The sequence below is a fragment of the Canis aureus genome, chromosome 14 (genome assembly GCF_053574225.1).
Source record: "Canis aureus isolate CA01 chromosome 14, VMU_Caureus_v.1.0, whole genome shotgun sequence".
NCBI classification, from domain to species: Eukaryota; Metazoa; Chordata; class Mammalia; order Carnivora; family Canidae; genus Canis; species Canis aureus.
In genome coordinates this window covers 38292213-38310553 of record NC_135624.1, presented here as the reverse complement: position 1 = coordinate 38310553, position 18341 = coordinate 38292213, and the positions used below count along the sequence as shown (strand labels likewise).

General features: G+C 55.4%; 1 protein-coding gene across 3 annotated transcripts in view; it reads left to right on the top strand.

The window, feature by feature from the left end:
* AGO2 (argonaute RISC catalytic component 2) overlaps nt 1-18341 on the top strand; it is a 111789-nt gene that overhangs the window by 81353 nt on the left and 12095 nt on the right. For all 3 annotated transcript variants that reach the window (XM_077847381.1, XM_077847382.1, XM_077847383.1), the window contains 9 exons: nt 27-149; nt 2754-2887; nt 4546-4730; nt 5997-6156; nt 8945-9035; nt 10883-11077; nt 12896-13030; nt 17141-17242; nt 17885-18084. In XM_077847381.1, the coding sequence (XP_077703507.1) occupies nt 27-149; nt 2754-2887; nt 4546-4730; nt 5997-6156; nt 8945-9035; nt 10883-11077; nt 12896-13030; nt 17141-17242; nt 17885-18084 (1325 nt within the window). The remainder of the gene's footprint in view (nt 1-26; nt 150-2753; nt 2888-4545; nt 4731-5996; nt 6157-8944; nt 9036-10882; nt 11078-12895; nt 13031-17140; nt 17243-17884; nt 18085-18341) is intronic.

The window sequence follows — 18341 nt, the reverse complement described above, 5'->3', positions numbered from 1 at the left end:
GGCTTATTTTTTCTTTCCTTTTCAAGATGCGAAGTGCAAGTTTTAACACAGATCCGTATGTTCGTGAATTTGGAATTATGGTCAAGGACGAGATGACAGACGTGACCGGGCGGGTCCTCCAGCCACCCTCCATCCTCTATGGGGGCAGGGTACGTGCACAGCAGGGCCCGGGGGGCATGCGTGGGTGTCTGCCAGACAATGGTGGAGCAGCGGCTTTTGAACCCAGGTCAGAACCATCGCCAAGTGTAGACCATGGTCGAAGTGAGGGATTCTTGCCACCGTAGTTGGCAGGCGTTAGGGGCCTCAGGAAGCACGGAGTTGCTGGGCCGCTGGAGGATTTTCAGCATTACCCTTTATCTTTTCAAAGGGTGATTTTTATTATCCCATTAAAACCTAGAAAGCAGTGTTCTTTGTGTGATGGGTACTCTGCTCGTGATGAATTATTTTCCGGGAGCTCGTACTGCTTTTCTATTTTTTAAACTTTGGTTTTGGGAGTATCTGGTGGCAAACAGAGCTGTTAGTCCCTCAGGTTTTTGTTCATTTGTTTTCACTCATGTAATGCCTGGCTTCAGCGCATAATAACGCCGTGCCGTCCGTTGAGCCCTGCAGAGCTCCTGAGAAGGGCCCTCACATACTCCTCAGGGCTCCCCGGACGCAGAGCGCGGTGCTGCTGGATGGGCAGCTGGTCCTCAGGACCTGTAGCAAAACTAGTTTTGTTTGCAGGGTTTTTCCCTTTCTCATTGTAACATGTAAGTTCTGCTTTTTAAAATGTTCCAAAATTACAAAAGGTAGAAGGAATTACAGGAGCAGAGGGCACCTGGCTGGCTCGCTCGGGAGAGCGTGCGACTCCGAAAATCAGGTCACGAGTTTGAGCCCCATGTTGAGCGTGGAGCCTACTTACAAAACAACCGCGACGAAGCAGAGGGTTACAGGAAGAAGTCTCAGTTGCTCTCCCAGGAAGGGCCCGGTGTTCCCTTTATCCTTTGTAAAGCTGTCCAGGGATGATTCACATGTTTTCACCCCTTCCACTGCAAAGAGTAACATTAAATACACTTCTTTTAACTCAAAACCGTCACTTAGAGCACATGGAGGTCTTGGAGATGGCTCTGCATGTATGTGACGCATGGTTTGTTCTTTTGGACTCTTACCATGTGGTGTTCTGCATGGGGGGGAGGGGGGTGTCCCTGTCCTGGCCCCCATCCCCCAAAGGATGGCTTCTGAGCAAGGCCTCCTGGCTCTTTCTCAGCTCACTTGTGCACCTGCTATGTCCAGATGCTATGCAAACATAACACCTTTTAAACCCTTCTTACAACACTAGGAGGAAGAGTGTGTGATTCCCTTTCACGAGCAAGTGGAGAGATGGCTAGAAATAGAGGCTTACGTGGCCCTTACGTGGTCAAACCGAGATCACAGATCTGGTGTTTATTTTCACTGCCTCTGCTTATATCTGTTTCAACTTTATGCCTTTTAATAGATAACAGGAATAGTCTGTCTTGTAATCTATTCTTGCAAAAATATTAGAATTATAAGGATTGAAATTTTATAGTTTTTCTAAATGAGCACAGTTTTCCAGATCTTTGAAACATTTTAATGAGAGCAAACACTTTCCATCTACTCCACTCGTTGTCTGTTGTTGGAGCAAACCGTGAAATGTCCCCCCAGGGGATGTTTAACAGTGCCTGGAGGCTGGTTCTGGTGCCGTGGACTGCTAGCATCCCGCAGTGCATAGGACAGTCCAGATGTCAGTAGAGCTGCGGTTGAGAAACACGTGTCATGAGAGCCCGTGTCTGTTAAAACTGTGTGTGTGTGTGTGTGTGTTTACTAAAGTCTGCAATACCAGACCGCTGGTCAGCTGTCTCCTACAGAAGTCTGTCTCAAGTGGCAGCAGGGCAATAGTTATAAAAATATAGGAAAGAAAAGCATTTATTTTTAAAAGGTTTGGTTTTTACAAATAGACTTGTATTACTTTTGTAAATAAAAAAAGTTTTTCACTAAAAACACTTCTGCAGCTGAATAACAGGAACTCAGGTACAGCCCTGTCCTCTGGTGGTGCCCCCAGGCCTAGAGCCCTGCCTCCCTCCCCCAGCCCTCCCCGGTGGCCCCTGTGCCCCGGAATCACTTGAAGGGAGTTCAGAGCTTCTTCGGGTGCCAGTGCTGAGGTCTGGTCCTTTCTGGCTCAGAAATGGCAAGCCCCAGTGGATGCGCCCCTTGCTGTCTTTACCAGTGGGAGCAGCTTCCATCCTTAAACAGCCGCATGCGGTGGCATGTGGGGTGGGGGGGCCCTAGCTGGTCCGTCTGCTCCCCGGCCCGGGACTGGGAAGGAGCACCTTGACTTCTCTTCCCCTCCTGCCTGCCTGTGTGGTGATGGAGGAGGCAGAGTAGATGGGAGCTTGTTCTGACCCAGGAAGCCCTCCTATAGCAACACGAGGCCCTGGCGTTCCTCGGGGCTGCCCCTGAGGTTGTGTGGACTTCTGGGCCTCTCTGCTCTCCTGGCCTCTATCCACCCCTCCCTCCACCGTCCATCCATCCATCCCTCCTCTCCTGTCCAGCTCTTCGTCTGTCCATCCGTCCGTTATCTCCAGCCCACTTGCACTGCTGGGCAGGCCGGAGATGGGAGGCTGCACAGAGGCTCAGTTCTCAGCCTCAGGAGCACCATGTGGTCGGAGGACCAGCAGCCATAGGGAAAGTAACAGCATCGGCGGTGGGGACATGTTTCCCATTTTCCCTCACCCTAAGTTTCTTGCCATTTGCAGAATAAAGCGATTGCCACCCCTGTCCAGGGCGTGTGGGACATGAGGAATAAGCAGTTTCACACAGGCATTGAGATCAAGGTGTGGGCCATTGCGTGCTTCGCCCCCCAGCGTCAGTGCACAGAAGTCCACCTGAAGTAAGGCCACCGGGGTCAGGCGCGCCTGGCTTTGGGCGGGATGGGGGGCAGGGGGGAGGGACAGCCGGCAGGGGGGTGCGAGGCCGGCAGGGAGGTGGACTTAGTGCCGTTGCCGAGCTTGGTGGCCTTTCCCTGGCAGGGAGCACTGGCCCAGGACACGTGGGCCGCCTCAAGGCTGCTTCTACTTCTCAGACTCATTGGTGGAGGGAGTGTGGAAAAGTGATGCAGATTATATAAGAGATAAAACAGTAAACGAGTAAATTTGAAAATTTTATGCAAAAGAAAAAGTTATATTCAGTGAACTCAACTTACTTTGAAGAAAACACGTTGGCCTCATGCTTCTGCATCACCCTGGTGTGGCCCAGGCAGCAGACCCCTTTGAAAGTAGCACCAAAAATATGCAGTTTCGTCGGTCGTTTTTTTTTTTTTTAACATATTTTTATTTAAATTCAGTTCGTCAACATATGCAGTATAACATCCAGGGCTCATCCCATCAAGATAATTTCATGTCTTTATTTGAGAGAGAATGAGTGAGAGCACAAGCAGGGGAGCAGCAGGAGAGGCAGAGGCAGGCTCCCCCCTGAGCAGGGAGCCCGATGTGGGACTCGATCCCAGGATCCTAGGATCATGACCTGAGCCGAGGGCAGACGCCTATCTGAGCCACCCAGGTGCCCTTGTCGCTTGTGTTTTTGTGTCCAAAACACCAACAGTGGAAAGGAAGCTACTACTTCCCATCTGTCTTACGGGGAAGCAGGAGGGAACTCAGAGCCTGAGGGGCAGAGCTGGTTAACATGCTGGTGAAGGCCGCCTCTGAGAAGCTGGGGCTCAAAGTCACCGAGAGCAGACGTCAAGGGGCGAAAGGCTGTCGGGGCTACTTGTCCCCGCTGCTGGCAGCGTGAGCTGGCCGCACAGAGCAGCTTAGGAAGCCAAGGCAGCTGCAGCTGAACCCCGGGTACCTCTTCCCCGTGTTGTGGCCTCAGCCCTGCGGTGAATTCACACATAGGTGTAAATGCGGATGCACACGCATGCACACGTCTCTAAGCACATCGACGTATAGGAGGATGAACACTCACGCCACTGGATCGAGTGTCCTTATCCTTAACTGTCGAAGGCGACGTTATTTTTACTTCTGGGCTTAAAATAGAAGCTGTTGCCCTGTGTGTGCCCCCCGCCCGGGGTGGGGGTGGCCTCTCCAGGCCTGCCGGGGCAGCTGCTGGTGTTACCCTGGCTGTGGCCGATCCTGCTCTCTCCCACGGCTGTGTCGCCCAAGTCCAAGCGGTTCAAGAATAATGGGGGCGAGTCCAAGGGGACTGTGGGTTGGTGGCTTCCCTCTCTCTGACAGTGTTTGGCGCTGACGAGGTCCTGCGTCTTGCCCCAGGACCCAGGTGCTGGTCGGGCCTGCCGAGTGGGTGGCAGCCGCACCAGCCCCTACAGCTGGGAGTGGCTTTTTAGGAACCCGCATGTACGTGTAGCATATACCTCTGCCTTGAGTTAACACATAGAAATGGCTCTGTCCAGGTCTGACCCTTGGATTCGGACACCAGTGGAAGTGGCTTGGGTTGGGCTGTTAAAGCTGTGCCCTTCCCCTGGGGTCCCTGGTTGGGGTGGATTCTTGGGCGCCTGCCATGCGTTCAAGCCTGATGAGCTTTCTCCTTCAGATCCTTCACGGAGCAGCTCAGAAAGATCTCGAGGGACGCTGGGATGCCCATCCAGGGCCAGCCGTGCTTCTGTAAATATGCCCAGGGGGCGGATAGCGTGGAGCCCATGTTCAGGCACCTGAAGAATACGTACGCTGGCCTTCAGCTGGTGGTGGTCATCCTGCCTGGCAAGACCCCCGTTTACGGTAGGCCTTCACTCTCGGGGTCCCCGGGTGTTTGGTGCGGCCCGGCTCCTTGGTGTTTTTGCCACACTGAGGGATGCCTGTGCTTGCCCCATTCATGAGCTAAGAAGGACGAGGGACGTTCTGACAACTGCCAGGCAAGTGCCGAGGGCCGCCCGCATCAGCGCTGAGACCACTTCCTGGAGGCCAGCATGTGCGTGGTTATTTTATTCCACCCCACTCGATGTTGGCCGGGTGGAGGAATGCCCCTTCGGTGCACATGCAGTGATCACCGGGGGCCGCTGTCCAGGTGTGGCCATCTCTGTGCCCCCTTGGAGCTCTCTGGAAGGTGATCAGAGTCTTCACGCCAGCAGGGCAGTTGTGCATCCATTCAGCTGAAACTTAGCCAGCCCCTGTGATGAGAGTTCAAAGAGCAGCCCCCCATCCAAGGGACCCCAGGGCGGTGGGGGTGGCGGACAGGTGACTCCAGGACAGGTGAGGGGGGAGGGGTTGCTGTTGGACAGCTGTGGGAAGTCTGCGGGACCCAAAGGTGCCCAGCAGAGGTGGCGTCAGGATGAGAACCTCTGGCATGTGGGGGCCGTGACGCTCAGGTGGTGTCACCAACTGGACCCTCAGATCGAATTAGATACATAAAAGCCGTGCATCTCTCCTCCAAGCTACGTATCCAAGAACGCAGATGACACCATCGGTGTTTCCATCCACAAGTCACCCGTTCCCACAGCACTGCCTAGGGAGCTGACCATGGCTCCGTGCAAGAATCCAGAAACTGAGGGGTGTGGGCCTCGATAGCTCTTTCACGTCGGCTTTGCATGTGCTGTGAATTTCGAGGATGCCAGCGTCTCTATTTTTAACAACCCAAGCTTTTGCTCGTAACCCTGAGCACTGCGATAGAAGGCAGCGTTCTAGGCGGGAGCGCCAGCCCCTGAGCCAGGCTGGCTCTGCCCATACGGCTCTGCAGCCCCTAAAGCTCCTGAAAGGGTCCTCACCCCGCCGAGCCATGAGCCCTGCTCCGCAGCCTCCTGGCGAGGTGACGCCAGCCTGAACAGGGCCGCAGCCAGAACTCCAGCCCCGGGGCCTGGCCACCCCCCACCTGCCGGTCCCCCTCTTCCCAGGCGTGGCCTCACGTGGGGCTGGGCGGGGAAGCCGGCCCCAGTGCTGTGGTTGCAATTACGAGGGGGGCCCCTGCGGTTTGGGGTGGGGGTCCAGGGGGGCGCTAAGGAAGAGGCGCCAGTAAGAGCTGCCAACGTGGGCGTCTTTCATGCTCCACAGCCGAGGTGAAGCGCGTGGGAGACACGGTGCTGGGGATGGCCACGCAGTGTGTGCAGATGAAGAACGTGCAGAGGACCACCCCGCAGACCCTGTCCAACCTCTGCTTGAAGATCAATGTCAAACTGGGAGGCGTGAACAACATCCTGCTGCCCCAGGGGAGGTAAGGCCAGCCCCCCTGCCGTGTGTGTGCCCGGTGACAGCAGGGTCCCTGTGGGATGGGGGCAGCGCACACATGGGCGTCGGGCTGCCTGCACCAAGCAATGTCCTGGATGCAGCAGAAACTGGAAGTAAGACACAGGTTCAGCTGCTCGGAGTCTGGGGGTCAGGGGGCATCCGGGGGTCACTGAGTGCCATGGCTGGGTTCCCTGAGTGCGGGGAGGCCAGAGAAGGGCCCAGGGGTCCTGAAACATGAAAGCTGGCAGCTGTGCCGTGAAAGGAGTGAGTGACTGGGACATGAGCCTCCCTAGTCAGAGCTCCCGTCCTGGAGCAACACACGTCACTGCCGTGAAGGCTGGAGCAGCCCTCCCGGGCTGGCGGTGGCTGCCCCTGATGTGGTCGGTGCTGGGAACGGAGCCCTTGGGGAAGGCTCCACGGAAGAGCACACCATTGGCAGATCGCAGGCCAGGGTCAGGGTCGGGGGCTGGCGGCGCGGGGGTGGGGCAGGACTCCGGGCTCCCCCAGGACCTCTTGGCTGGGCATGTGGCCCTGGTGCTCAAGGGAAGGCCAGGATCAGCTTCTAGGCCTCCTGAGGGTTGGCCGGCCGATGCCTGCTGCAGCAGGGAGAGGGTCTCCATGACAACAGATACTGTCGTGTGGTTCTTTCTGAAGAATCTTGGCCTTCGCGTTAGCATGTGAACGGCAAACGTGGGTAAACACAGGTTATTTGACACACTCACCCCTCCATGAGCCAGACTGCCCTTGGCGAGATGAGGCGCTCATGCGGATGGCAGGCCCTCGTTGCTGCTCCTGTGTGTTTGGGGAGAGGCACCAGGCGGCACCAGCTGTGTGCACAGCCCTCCACGCTCCCCCGGCGCCCGTGCGGGCACACGTGGGCCAGCATCTGGGTCAGCTCCGGGCCTCGTGGAAGCACACAGGTTCTGATGAGCACGCCTGGATCGGGACCCAAGCACTGACCGTCCTAGCAAGTCTACAAGCGATACTGCCCCGGGGGCCACACCCGAAGAACACCCGGGTCACACTGCTGGGCGGAGTTAGGCTGCTGTGCAGTAAAGTGGAAAGAACCTGAGTTTAGAGCGGACAGTCTTGAACTTGAGGGCTGGATCCGCGAGGCGAGGTTGACTTGCTCAGGTCGTGGGAATATGTGAGGACCTGTCAAGAGCAGGTGGCGAACTCAGGGTGCCATTCACTCAGCAGGCTCTGTGTTGAGTGCCTACTGTGTGCAGGAGTGTGCCACAGCAGGGAGCACAGCGCCCAGCATCCCAGCCCTCTAGTGGGGGGACCCAGACACATGAGAAGCAGTGACATCACCAGAGGGACAGGAGCTCAGGAGGGTGAGGAACTGGGGTTTATGTGGTGACAGTCTCCATGGAGAAGGTGGCCTTGGGCAGATGGCAGGCCCGAGGGTGCAGGCGTGTGGGATGCCGGTGGAAAGGGTGTTCCAGACTCAGGCCACGGTTTGAGCAAGGACTCTGGGTGGGGGCCTGCCAGGACGGCTGGGGATTTTAGCGAAGGACCCAGGGGTGGAGGGCTGCTGGCAGGGGCCTGGGGCTCGCTCTGGGCAGGATGCTGCGCTGGAGGCTCCTCTCCTGAAAGGCTGCTCCAGCTCTGGGTGGATCGGGACCCAGGGGCACCTGTGTTGTCTCGGGAGGGGTGCTGGCAGTGGGGGCGGGGCGGGTGCCCAGAGATCGTGTTTAGAAGATGGCACTGCAGGGCCTGCTGACAGGTTGGGTTTGGGCTGTGAGTGAGAGAGGAAGGGGTCCACGGCTCTCCCTCCGCAGAGCCTCTGCAGACTTAGCACTAGAGGTGGGGGCTGCGGCATCGTGCTGGAGGAACGTCACGGGTGGGCAAGTGGGAACCGGGATCTGGTAACCGGGATGTGTGTTTAGGGGTCCCCAGCAGAGGGGTGGTATTGAAAGCCACAAGACTGGTTAGATCCGGATCCCCCAGCGCAGGGTATAGACAGGATGGATGCCCACCAAGCATGCTGCCCTGGGAGTTCGGGGTTAAAGAGTTGTGGAGAGGGGGAGCCGGGCGGGTCCTGGGTGTCCTGGGTCTCCTGTGTCGCGTGGTGCTGACAGACCTAGTGAGGAGGTCTGAGGCTCTGCTGTGTGGGGGCGGGGCCTTGTCGCCATGGCAGCAGGCAACAGGAAGGGGGGGCAGGTTGCTCTGAGGTGGTGAATGGGCCCCGCTAATTAGGAGCTTAGCCACAGGCAGGTGCTCCTCGTCAGAGGTGTGAGTCACAACCCGGGTGCAGATGCTCCCTGGAGTAGGAGCCCCGGGCAGGGGCGCAGCATGGCGGGCTGCTTGCCAGGGCCCCGTGTCCGTGCTGGGGAGGCGAGATCGGGGCCGCCCCCGAGGCCTGCCTTACGGAGAGGGGCGGGTGGACCATGGTGAGCAGGTGGGGGTGGGGACACCCCAGCGAAGAGCTCCCCAGGGGTGGTTGGAAACACGCTGGGGATCGAAGTCTTGCATATGTAATCATTTTGTTATAAATATGTGATTTTAACATATATAATTACAATATGTAAGATTACCGTGGAAGCGCTCAGCTGGGTACAAAATAGAATCCTCCCCGCCCGCAGCCCCAGCAGCCTGGGGTGCGGTGATCCCCGGCTTCCGTGGAAGCAGATCTCAGACGTCCTGTGGCCTCCTCAGCGAGGTGTTCTGGGTAGAACATCACAAGATCAGACGTTCTCTTGAAAACATAAGTGACGCTGGGGCCAGTGGGTTCGGGGTCCAGGCCTCAGACGCCCCGCTTCCCTCCGCAGGCCGCCCGTGTTCCAGCAACCCGTCATCTTCCTGGGGGCCGACGTCACTCACCCACCTGCCGGGGATGGGAAGAAGCCTTCCATTGCCGCCGTGAGTATCCGTGCTCCCCGCTGCGCCTCTCGAGGTGACGTCCGACCCTCTGTGGGACCCACAGCCTGGAGAGCTGCCTGTGGGAGGGCACGCGGTCCCGTTGCGGCTCGTCGCTGGAGCAGCTGGTGAAAGAGTCTCGTAGAAAATAGGCGTTTGGAGGGGACTCCGCATGTGGCTAAATGTGCCTGAGAAGTGATGAGGTCGCGCTGCCTGGGGCCCAGCCCAAGCAGCCCAGGTGTGGCAGCAGGGGAGAGGGCCTGTCCCACGGGTCCACCTGCAGCTCCTGGGGGGCCTGGGGGCTCGCTGCCCACTGGGGCAGACACTGCACAGGACTCCTGTGCCACCTTCTTTATGCTGCACACCCCTTTTGGACATTTTCTATCTTTTATTATAAAACACTAAACGTAAAAGCAGTCACACAGTCCAGTGGTAAAACGTAGGCCTTGCCCCAGTCCTGCCCATGAGTTGCGTCTGGGCTTCTGGGGAGGTGGGGGGTGGGGGGCAGCATCATGGCCTTTCACTCAGCAGGACCCGACAAGCACGTACTCAGAATAGTGTGGACTGTAAATGTGGAATGCAGGCCGGGGTGCCCCTTGTACTTGTCTGACGGGACACCCCAGGGCTCTGTGGCCAAGGAGGCCAAGTGGAGGGAAGGAAGCATCGGGCTCAAGGTCTGTGGTCCCCAGCACACCAGGTGGGGACTGCCAGACCGACCTCTGGGCCATTGCGTGTTCTGTCATTTGCCACACAATCAGAGAATATTGGCATTTTCTGAGCACCCGCTCCACGCCAAGCTCCGGGTGGGCTGCATAACTACACTGAGTTAGAATCTCGTGGGGTCTGAGTAGGTTCCCCACTGGAAACACGAAGTCCAGAAAGGCCAAGCTCAGTGACTCAAGAGAAGCAGCAGAAAACAGCTGAAGACTGGCCGAGGCTCAGTGTTGAGGCCTGAGCTGTGCAGGGTGACAGGGGCTGCTGCGCCCATCACACCCCTGCGCGGGGGGGGTGCTTTGCTCGCTCATTCCCTCCATCGTGGCCACTCTAGAAAGAGAGATGCCAGCCACGTGTGTGGACAAGGCCACCACTGGGCAGGCTGGGGCTTCTCTCTGAGACACAGTGGACCCTGAGGTGTGGCCGGGCCCCCCAGGAGGTGCAGGCCTCCCCACAGGGCGTGCCTGGTGTCATTCAGGGCCGTGCTCCTTTATCACGTTAGCACTGCGCAGTGGGATCCCTCCTGCTTGTACCATAGGCAGCAATCCAGGTACGTCCGCTTCCTACCTGTGGTGCGGGCTTTACCTTGTTATGAATCTTTCAGCTCTTCCTTGTTGATTAGCTGAAAGAAGGCAGCAGGCCACTCCATGTAATCGTGTTTATCGTGCTCTTGTCATCTTGTCCTCTGGGCACCTCCGGTTGACTGCTTATGTGGCAGCTGACCGTTGGGGTGCTCTGCTGTTCCTGGGGCTCAGGGTCTTGGGGTGCATGCTGATCGACACGCAGCTTGTCTGGGTGAACAACGCGCTTTGGAAGAACTAAGGGATCCTCAGATTGCTGTCTTGGGGCTGATGGAATTCAGTCCCATCTGGTCACAGGCCAAGTACAGGTTCAGACTAATTGCCCGCTTTTTATTAGGTGCTCTCAGCAAACTTTTTTCTTTGTGATGTATTTATAAACATCGTTGCCCACGTACCTAAAAGAAATGCAGAGGCGCAGGTTCGCCTCCGACAAGCCACTGCCACTTCCCCGTGGTGTCAGGTTGGGGTGGAGACGTGTGTCCACCCCCGGCCCTTGTGCAGCACGCAGAGCAGGGGCTTCCAGAAGTCCCCACCATGCCCCCGCTCGTCCCGCAGGTCGTGGGCAGCATGGACGCGCACCCCAACCGCTACTGCGCCACCGTGCGGGTTCAGCAGCACCGGCAGGAGATCATCCAGGACCTGGCCACCATGGTCCGTGAGCTCCTCATCCAGTTCTACAAGTCCACGCGCTTCAAGCCCACGCGCATCATCTTCTACCGCGATGGCGTCTCCGAGGGCCAGTTTCAGCAGGTGGGTGCCTCACGGTTTGCTCTTTCTGTTCCCAGAAAGCCCTAGAGTCCCTCGTTTGTCCCGCACGGTAGCCTCCCAAGCTCCCCGACAGACACAGTGATGCGGTTTCAGTTCATTGGAAGGGGGGCTTGGGGAGAGGACGCCAGGCCGGCAGTGCCGAGGCAAGATGGGGGCGTCGAATGTGGGTCCCGCGGCTGGGTGCCCTTCCAGAGGCTTGGCTGTGGGGAATCTGTGGGTGGGGACCCCATTGTGTCGGGGGGTCACCTCCACGTGCAGTGTGAAAGGCAGGCTGCAGGGTGGAGACCACAGGCCTGGTGACAGCTATGGGGGGCCAGGAGGATGGCTGGGCGGGGGCCCCCAGATGTGATCTTGGGTGGTGTGTGGATCACGGGCAGGGGTGCCGTCAGAGACTGCGGCGGGGAGCAATGCGGCAGGGGAGCAGGTATGGGGAGATTGTTGCTGTGCTCTGCCTCCAAGCACCTGCCTTAGCTCCCTGTCACTGTGACCTGTGGTCGGTGCTGAATCCGTCCCAGAGCTCGGGAGGTGGATGCCCTGAATGTGTCTCCTCCGCATTGGGCCTAGCTAATTCCACCCCCGCATCCACCCACGCGGATCCATCCCAACGTGCTTCACTGGGAGACGTTAGCGGGAAAGGCAGAGGATGCAGGGCCCGTGTCCCCTCCTGGGGGAGAGCCACCCAGGCAGGAAGGCATCCTGAGAGCTGCGCTGCTGTGCTTCTGAGGCCCCAGGCTGCCTGACTAGGCAGAAGCAGGATGGCCTGGACCTTCCTGGTCCAGAGCGGAGCAGCAGCCAGTCCCCCAAGGCCCTCGGGTGGCATGGAGAACAGTCAACACTCCTGGCCAGGGCGTCATTGAGCCCCTGCGGGAGGCAGGGCCGGTAGCTCCAGGTCCCCTCTTGGGTTCCCTTGGTTGAAAATGTTCCCCTCCTCTGGGGCCCCAGCCCTCTCAACACCTCCCACCCCCCAGCCATTCCTGCCGAGAAGGGTCTGTGCCTTTCTGTGTTTATCGCTTTGGCGACGTACTCCACGTCTTATGGAAACCCCACAGCTGGCGTCTCAACCCAGAACCCAAGATACTTTGGAAACACCATAACATGATATTTAATTAGGACATTGGTTAAAAATCCGAGGTGTGTGGTCCCTGTGCTCGCCTCGTCACAGCGTGATAGCTGTCTGCCTCTTTCTCTGTGACACGGACAGGGTACTTGTGTGCCAAGCACTCTACGTTACCTTAGTTTTCACAACAGGCCTGCAAGGTAGGATGCTCCCATTTTAAAAGAAAAAAATAAATAAATAAATACCCTGGGCATCGGAGAGGGTCATGGCTTTTTCCCAAAGCCACACGGCTGCATGGCGGTAGGGCTAGGGTTGGAGCTCAGGTCTGACTCTTAAGCCAGTGTTCATGCCACGAGGTTCTTTTCCTCCTCTCTGGTATAGAAAACAAGCCGTTGAATGGATTTCCTCATGTGTGTGTCTCGTATTGGGTCTCATTACTCCTGTGTACTGTGGGTGCCATTTATTGAGCACTTAGAACATTCCAGAAACCGTGCTGAGCAATTTTAGGCATTATCTAATTTAAACCATTTAACTATGAAACCTGGGTCTCATCTGCTCAATTATATAAATGAAAAAACAAATACAGAAAGGCAGAGTCACACAGCTAATAACCAGCTAGTGGAGCCAGAAGACTGATCTGCAAGTATTTGTCCAATAGCCTATGTTATTAAGGGATTTATTTTAAGGTAGAAAGAGGCTGTAAAAACGAAATAATCCTTAAGTGTGTCTTTTCTTTCCCTTAGGTTCTCCACCATGAGTTACTGGCCATTCGCGAGGCATGTATTAAGCTAGAAAAAGACTACCAGCCAGGGATCACTTTCATAGTGGTACAGAAAAGGCACCACACGCGGCTCTTCTGCACCGACAAGAACGAGAGGGTGAGGCTCGGAGGCTGAAGGAGGGGCCGGAGGTCGGCCCTGGGCTGGGGCCGTGAGGACGCGGGTCCCTGCTCGGCCCTCGCCCGGAGCCGCGCTGCAGAGGTGCCGGTGCCAGCTCTGCTGCTGTCCTGGGGCTCGTGGGAGACCCTGTCCTCCGAGGGGCTGTCTCCACAAAGCCCCAGCCGTAGGCGCTGGAGACGGGCCCTCCTCGGTCTGGTGCGACATTGGACCCTTACGTCCCACGGGCTGGGACAGGACCGGGCGGGAGATACCATGGGTCCAGTAAAGTGATCGCCAGAGAGCTGGCTCTGGAAGAGGCCACGGCACCCCTGGCAGTGGGCACAGTAGGTGGGATTCAGTAAACTGGGGACCCTCGGGGGAGGCTGGAATGCTGAGGGCGGCTCCGGGGAGCTGGTCCCGGGCGTCCCAGAATAAGAATGAGCAGGAGGGAGAAGCAAGGTTTATAGATGTAGCTGCTGAGAAAGCCCCACAGTTGAAAGTTGAAAGGTAGGAATCTTCACATAAAAGTAGTTTCCAACAGGATAAATAAGCATAAACCTCCACTCAGACACCTGTCCCCACCTGCCCAGCGTCAGGTAGCTGCCCAGACGAGGGACGCTCCCAGAAGGGGGAGAGACCTGGAGAACCAGCAGCCCCCCAACTGCTCATTAGCCCCAGCGCGAGAAAGCACAGCAAGGGAGAAACGCTGCTTGTCTAGTTGGAACACAAAACACAGCTTGCTAGTGAGAGGAAGGGATACTTCGTCCCGGCCACAGGGATGACCCAGCAGGAAGATCTGACAGCCATGGGCTTGGATGTTACCTAATGCAGTGACCTAAAAATACAGCGTAGCGAAAAAGTAGCAATTCCAGGAGAAACTGATAAATCTACCATCAAAGAGGTATTTCTGCACACCACTGTCAGAAACTGGAGCGGACACACCTGAGTAAAAGCTAGAAGTTGGAAGAGCGAAATGGCCAGGCCAGATGAGTTAGAGTCCAGCCATTCATGTCGAGTTCACGTGCACGGCTTACGAAAATTGCCTTGTACGTGGTCACAAAGAGCTCCCGGGAGATTTCCAACCCGCAGTATTGGGCAAACCACGTTTTGTTTTAAAATTTTATTTATTTATCCAGGAGAGACACAGAGAGAGAGAGAGAGGCAGAGACACAGGCAGAGGGAGAAGTAGGCCCCATGCAGGGAGCCCGATGAGGGACCTGATCCCGGGTCTCCAGGATCAAATGGCCGTGGGACGAAGGCAGGAGCTAAACTGCTGAGCCACCCAGGCATCCCTGTTTTGTTTTTTTAATCATACAATTAAATTTTAAATCAGCAGTAGCACTAAAAAGACATTTAAGAAAGCCTGAAATTTTAAATTCACTTCCAAGTAGCACATGCATTAAACATGCAAAGGGAATAAAAATTACAAAGTAATCAGAACTGAAGAAAAACAAGAGAATCTCATTTCAGACTTTATGCAGTGTAGCTGAAGCAGTTCTTGAAGAGAATAGACTTAGATACATCCGTGGGAAAATAAGGAAGAGAACCATCAAGTGCCCTAATGTGCAGCAAGAACAGAAGAGGCAGGAGGGAAGGCTCCCTCCCTGCCCAGCCCCCCCGACCACTGCCACCACCACCCCACCCCACCCCCATCTGGAGTCACCGGGCTCAAAGTCACTTGTTCCTACCCAGCCCCTCCCAGCCCCTCCCGAAATGTGAGATAATGAAGGAAAAGATGAAGAAGAGGAGCATATTAACACAAACAAAATCTGCTTCTTTGAAGATGGATAAATTTAGCAAGAGTCAACAAGGGGGAAAAAAAGGTTACTTGTAACAATATTAAGAGCAAAAAGAGAACCGTGACCCCAGAGGGGGGATGTGTTTCTCCAGGCTTTACACTGATAGATACATTAGAAAAGTCAGAAGAAATAGATACAAACAGTTGTTTGTGGAATCACATAAATTACTGAGACCAGCTCTGCAGGATAATCCAGTCATTGTTTCCCAAAGGCATCAGGCCCAGAGAGTTTTACAGGCAACTTTGGCCAAACCTTCAAGAAGACATGATCTTTTCCTTTTTTAAAAAGATTTTATTTATTCATGAGAGACACAGAGAGAGAGGCAGAGGGAGAAGCAGGCTCCCTGTGAGGAGCTCAATGCAGGACTTGATCCCAGGACCCTGGAATCAGTACCTGAGCCAAAGGCACATGCTCAACCACTGAACTACCCAGGCATCCCAAGAAGACATGATCTTAAAGTGTGGCAGAGAATGGGAATAAAAGAGGAAACTACTTAGCTTTTTTTATGAAGCTTATCTAGATTTTTTTCTATAGACCAGTTTTATAAAACCTTCAAAGGATAATCTTAAGCAAAATTTTTCAGAAAATGGGAAATGTCAGGGTGGGACTCAAAGTTATCCTGATAATAACAAGTTTTGACAAGGATGTGGGCGTTGTGACACAGTCAGGAGCACAGAGTCTGGAGCCAGACAGCCTGGCTGTGCACCCCTCAGCATCCAGGCTGCATAACCACAGGTGTCAGCCCCCCTAGAACACCTTCCTCGGGATGTCAGGAAGGTTAGCTGAGCTAACACAGTAAGCTCTTGGCATTGTCCTTGGCATAGGGCAAAAGCATTATTATGAAGACTCTCCCACACTTTCAATGGAGTGGAGACTAATAAGTGACCTTGGATGGCGTTTGGTAATTCTAGCCCTGGAGAAACCCACCTGCCTATGTAGAAGGACACATGTATAAGAATATTTATTGCACCATTGTTTCTTTTATTTTTTTAAGATTTTATTTATTCTTGAAAGGCACAGAAGGAGAGAGGCAGAGACGTAGGCAGAGGGAGAAGCAGGCTCCCTGTGAGCAGCCCAATGCGGGACTCAATCCCAGGACCCCGGGATCACACCCTGAGCTGAAAGAAGATGCTCAACCACTGAGCCACCCAGGCGTCCCCCCCCCCCTTTTTTTTAAGCTTTTGCAGTATTGTTTTTGATAGCAAAAACTTTATCTGCTAACAGGAGAAGGGGTTGTGATGTGTTCATATACTGACATGCTACACGGCAATGAATATGATAGACTGTGTGTATCACATGAATACATCTCAAAATTGTAAATATTGAGCAAAACCGCAGGTAGCAGAACATATGTGACACACGTACACAACTTTAAAACCTGGGAAGTAACACCAGGTAGTGCTAAGGGAAACTTAAAAATGCAGTGAAAAAAGCATATGTAGGAATGATAAAGTCTAAATCTGAGACTGCAACATAGGAGGGAAGCAGAGGGAGGCACTATTTTCAAATAGTTTACTTAAAAAAAAATCAGAAGGTGTGAAAAAGGTTGGCAAGAAGTAAAATACACACCCAAAGGGGCACAGGGGTTATACCGGGGATTCTCTCTTTTGTTTGTGTTTGAAAATTGTATAACTAAAAAACTAGTGATTTACTAAAAATAGGTTGGGCTCTAGAGCTTTGGCATTGTTGCTCCCCAGTGGTAGTAGCGGGGCGTCTGCTGGCTTTGTCATCCTAGAATGTGAGCCTAGAGTGAAGTGGTTGGATATAATTCGCAGCCCAGTCTGTACCCCTGCTTCTCCGATGGTCTCTAAGGGAAAAGCATGCCCTCTTGGGTGGTGGTGATGAAGCCACCCACAAGGCGCAAGAGCTCCTGACAGCTTTCAGGGTTTTCTAGCTTTTGTGCCTTGAACAGCAGGTGTGTTTGTGCACAGCTGATGACCTGTCGGGTGTCCATCGTGCATGGTTTTAGATTTGTGTGTCGGTGACCTCAGCAGTCATGGGGAGTTCTTCAAGCGTTACACACAGATTCTCAGTGAAGGGCAGACAACTACGATTCTCTTCTGGGCCTTGACGAGATGGGGAAAATAGCCCCAGCCGTCATGGGACAGGAACTTACTTACTTCTAGTAGTTAGTGTTTGTTAAATTTTATCTTAGTTCTGTAGCGCTGAGCAAATGCATTAGCTGGTGTAGACTGCGAAATCGGGCAGCCTGCGATCAGGAAGGGCCAGCAGCGGAACGCAGTGTGGGTGAGGCGGAATTGCTAGCTTTACCTTGCTGCCCCGTGTCTAATGGGCTCCTGTGTTGCCGAAGGTCGGGAAAAGTGGAAACATTCCAGCAGGCACAACTGTGGACACGAAAATCACCCACCCGACCGAGTTTGACTTCTACCTGTGTAGTCACGCTGGCATCCAGGTAAGGACGGTGGGGGGGCCCTCCGCACGTTCTCGGTGTCTCCGAACACAGACCCCAGCGGGCACTGGGGGCACACTAGGGGAACCAGGGCTGGGGCCCCAGCCTGTCCCCAAGGCACTTGGGCAGGTGGCCAGTGAACAGGTGCGGCTTGGGACCGTGGGTGCTGAGGAGCAGGGACCCACTGGTGTGCTGTGGTTGGGGTTCCCATTTTAGATGAGATGAAGTCAGAAGTAGCTGGGGCAGAGGCCAGGTGCGCTGGTGGGGTGCAAGAGGTGTCCCGTGCGCCTGGAGCCCGGTGACCAGCGAGCTAGCAGAGATGTGAGCGGTGACAGGGCCCCTGGGGCTGCTACGAGAAGGGCAGCAGGTGACGGAGGTGCTGACTCAGGGTCCACTCCTTCCCACTTCGTGGGCCGCAGCCTTGTCCCCGGCCACACGCCTTTGTAGGACGTACAGGGAAGGTCTCTGTCGGTGAGGGGCCCACAGTGTTTTGTCCTTAGGAGTCGTCCCACTGTGTTCTCTGTACGGAGGTTGCATAGCCCACCGTGACCAAAGCGTGGCTTTTCTCAGCAGTGCCCTCGCGTAGGTGAGTTCTGGATTTCTCACTCTCACATTGACTCCTCTGATCCTCTGATCTGCTTTTAGGGAACAAGCAGGCCTTCCCACTATCACGTGCTTTGGGATGACAATCGTTTCTCTTCCGATGAGCTGCAGATTCTCACCTACCAGCTGTGTCACACCTATGTGCGCTGCACACGCTCCGTGTCCATCCCGGCGCCAGCATACTATGCCCACCTGGTGGCCTTCCGGGCCAGGTACCACCTGGTGGACAAAGAACATGACAGGTGAGTGGCGTGCCTTTCAAACTGGCTGGGGTCATGGCAGGGGGCACTTCTGCAACACGCTTTGGCAGCTCCGTGTTCAGACCGGGAAGCAGTGGGGTCCCTGTGGCTGGAGCCGACTGTGACACAGACACCCGGAGGCCAGCACCGACACTGCCGCCCGGTAGCCGCATGGCCACCACCCCAGACGTCTAGTGCATAGTCTTACCTAGTTACCCACACGCTGCCTCGTGGTGCATTAAAGGCTGCACACTCTCTCT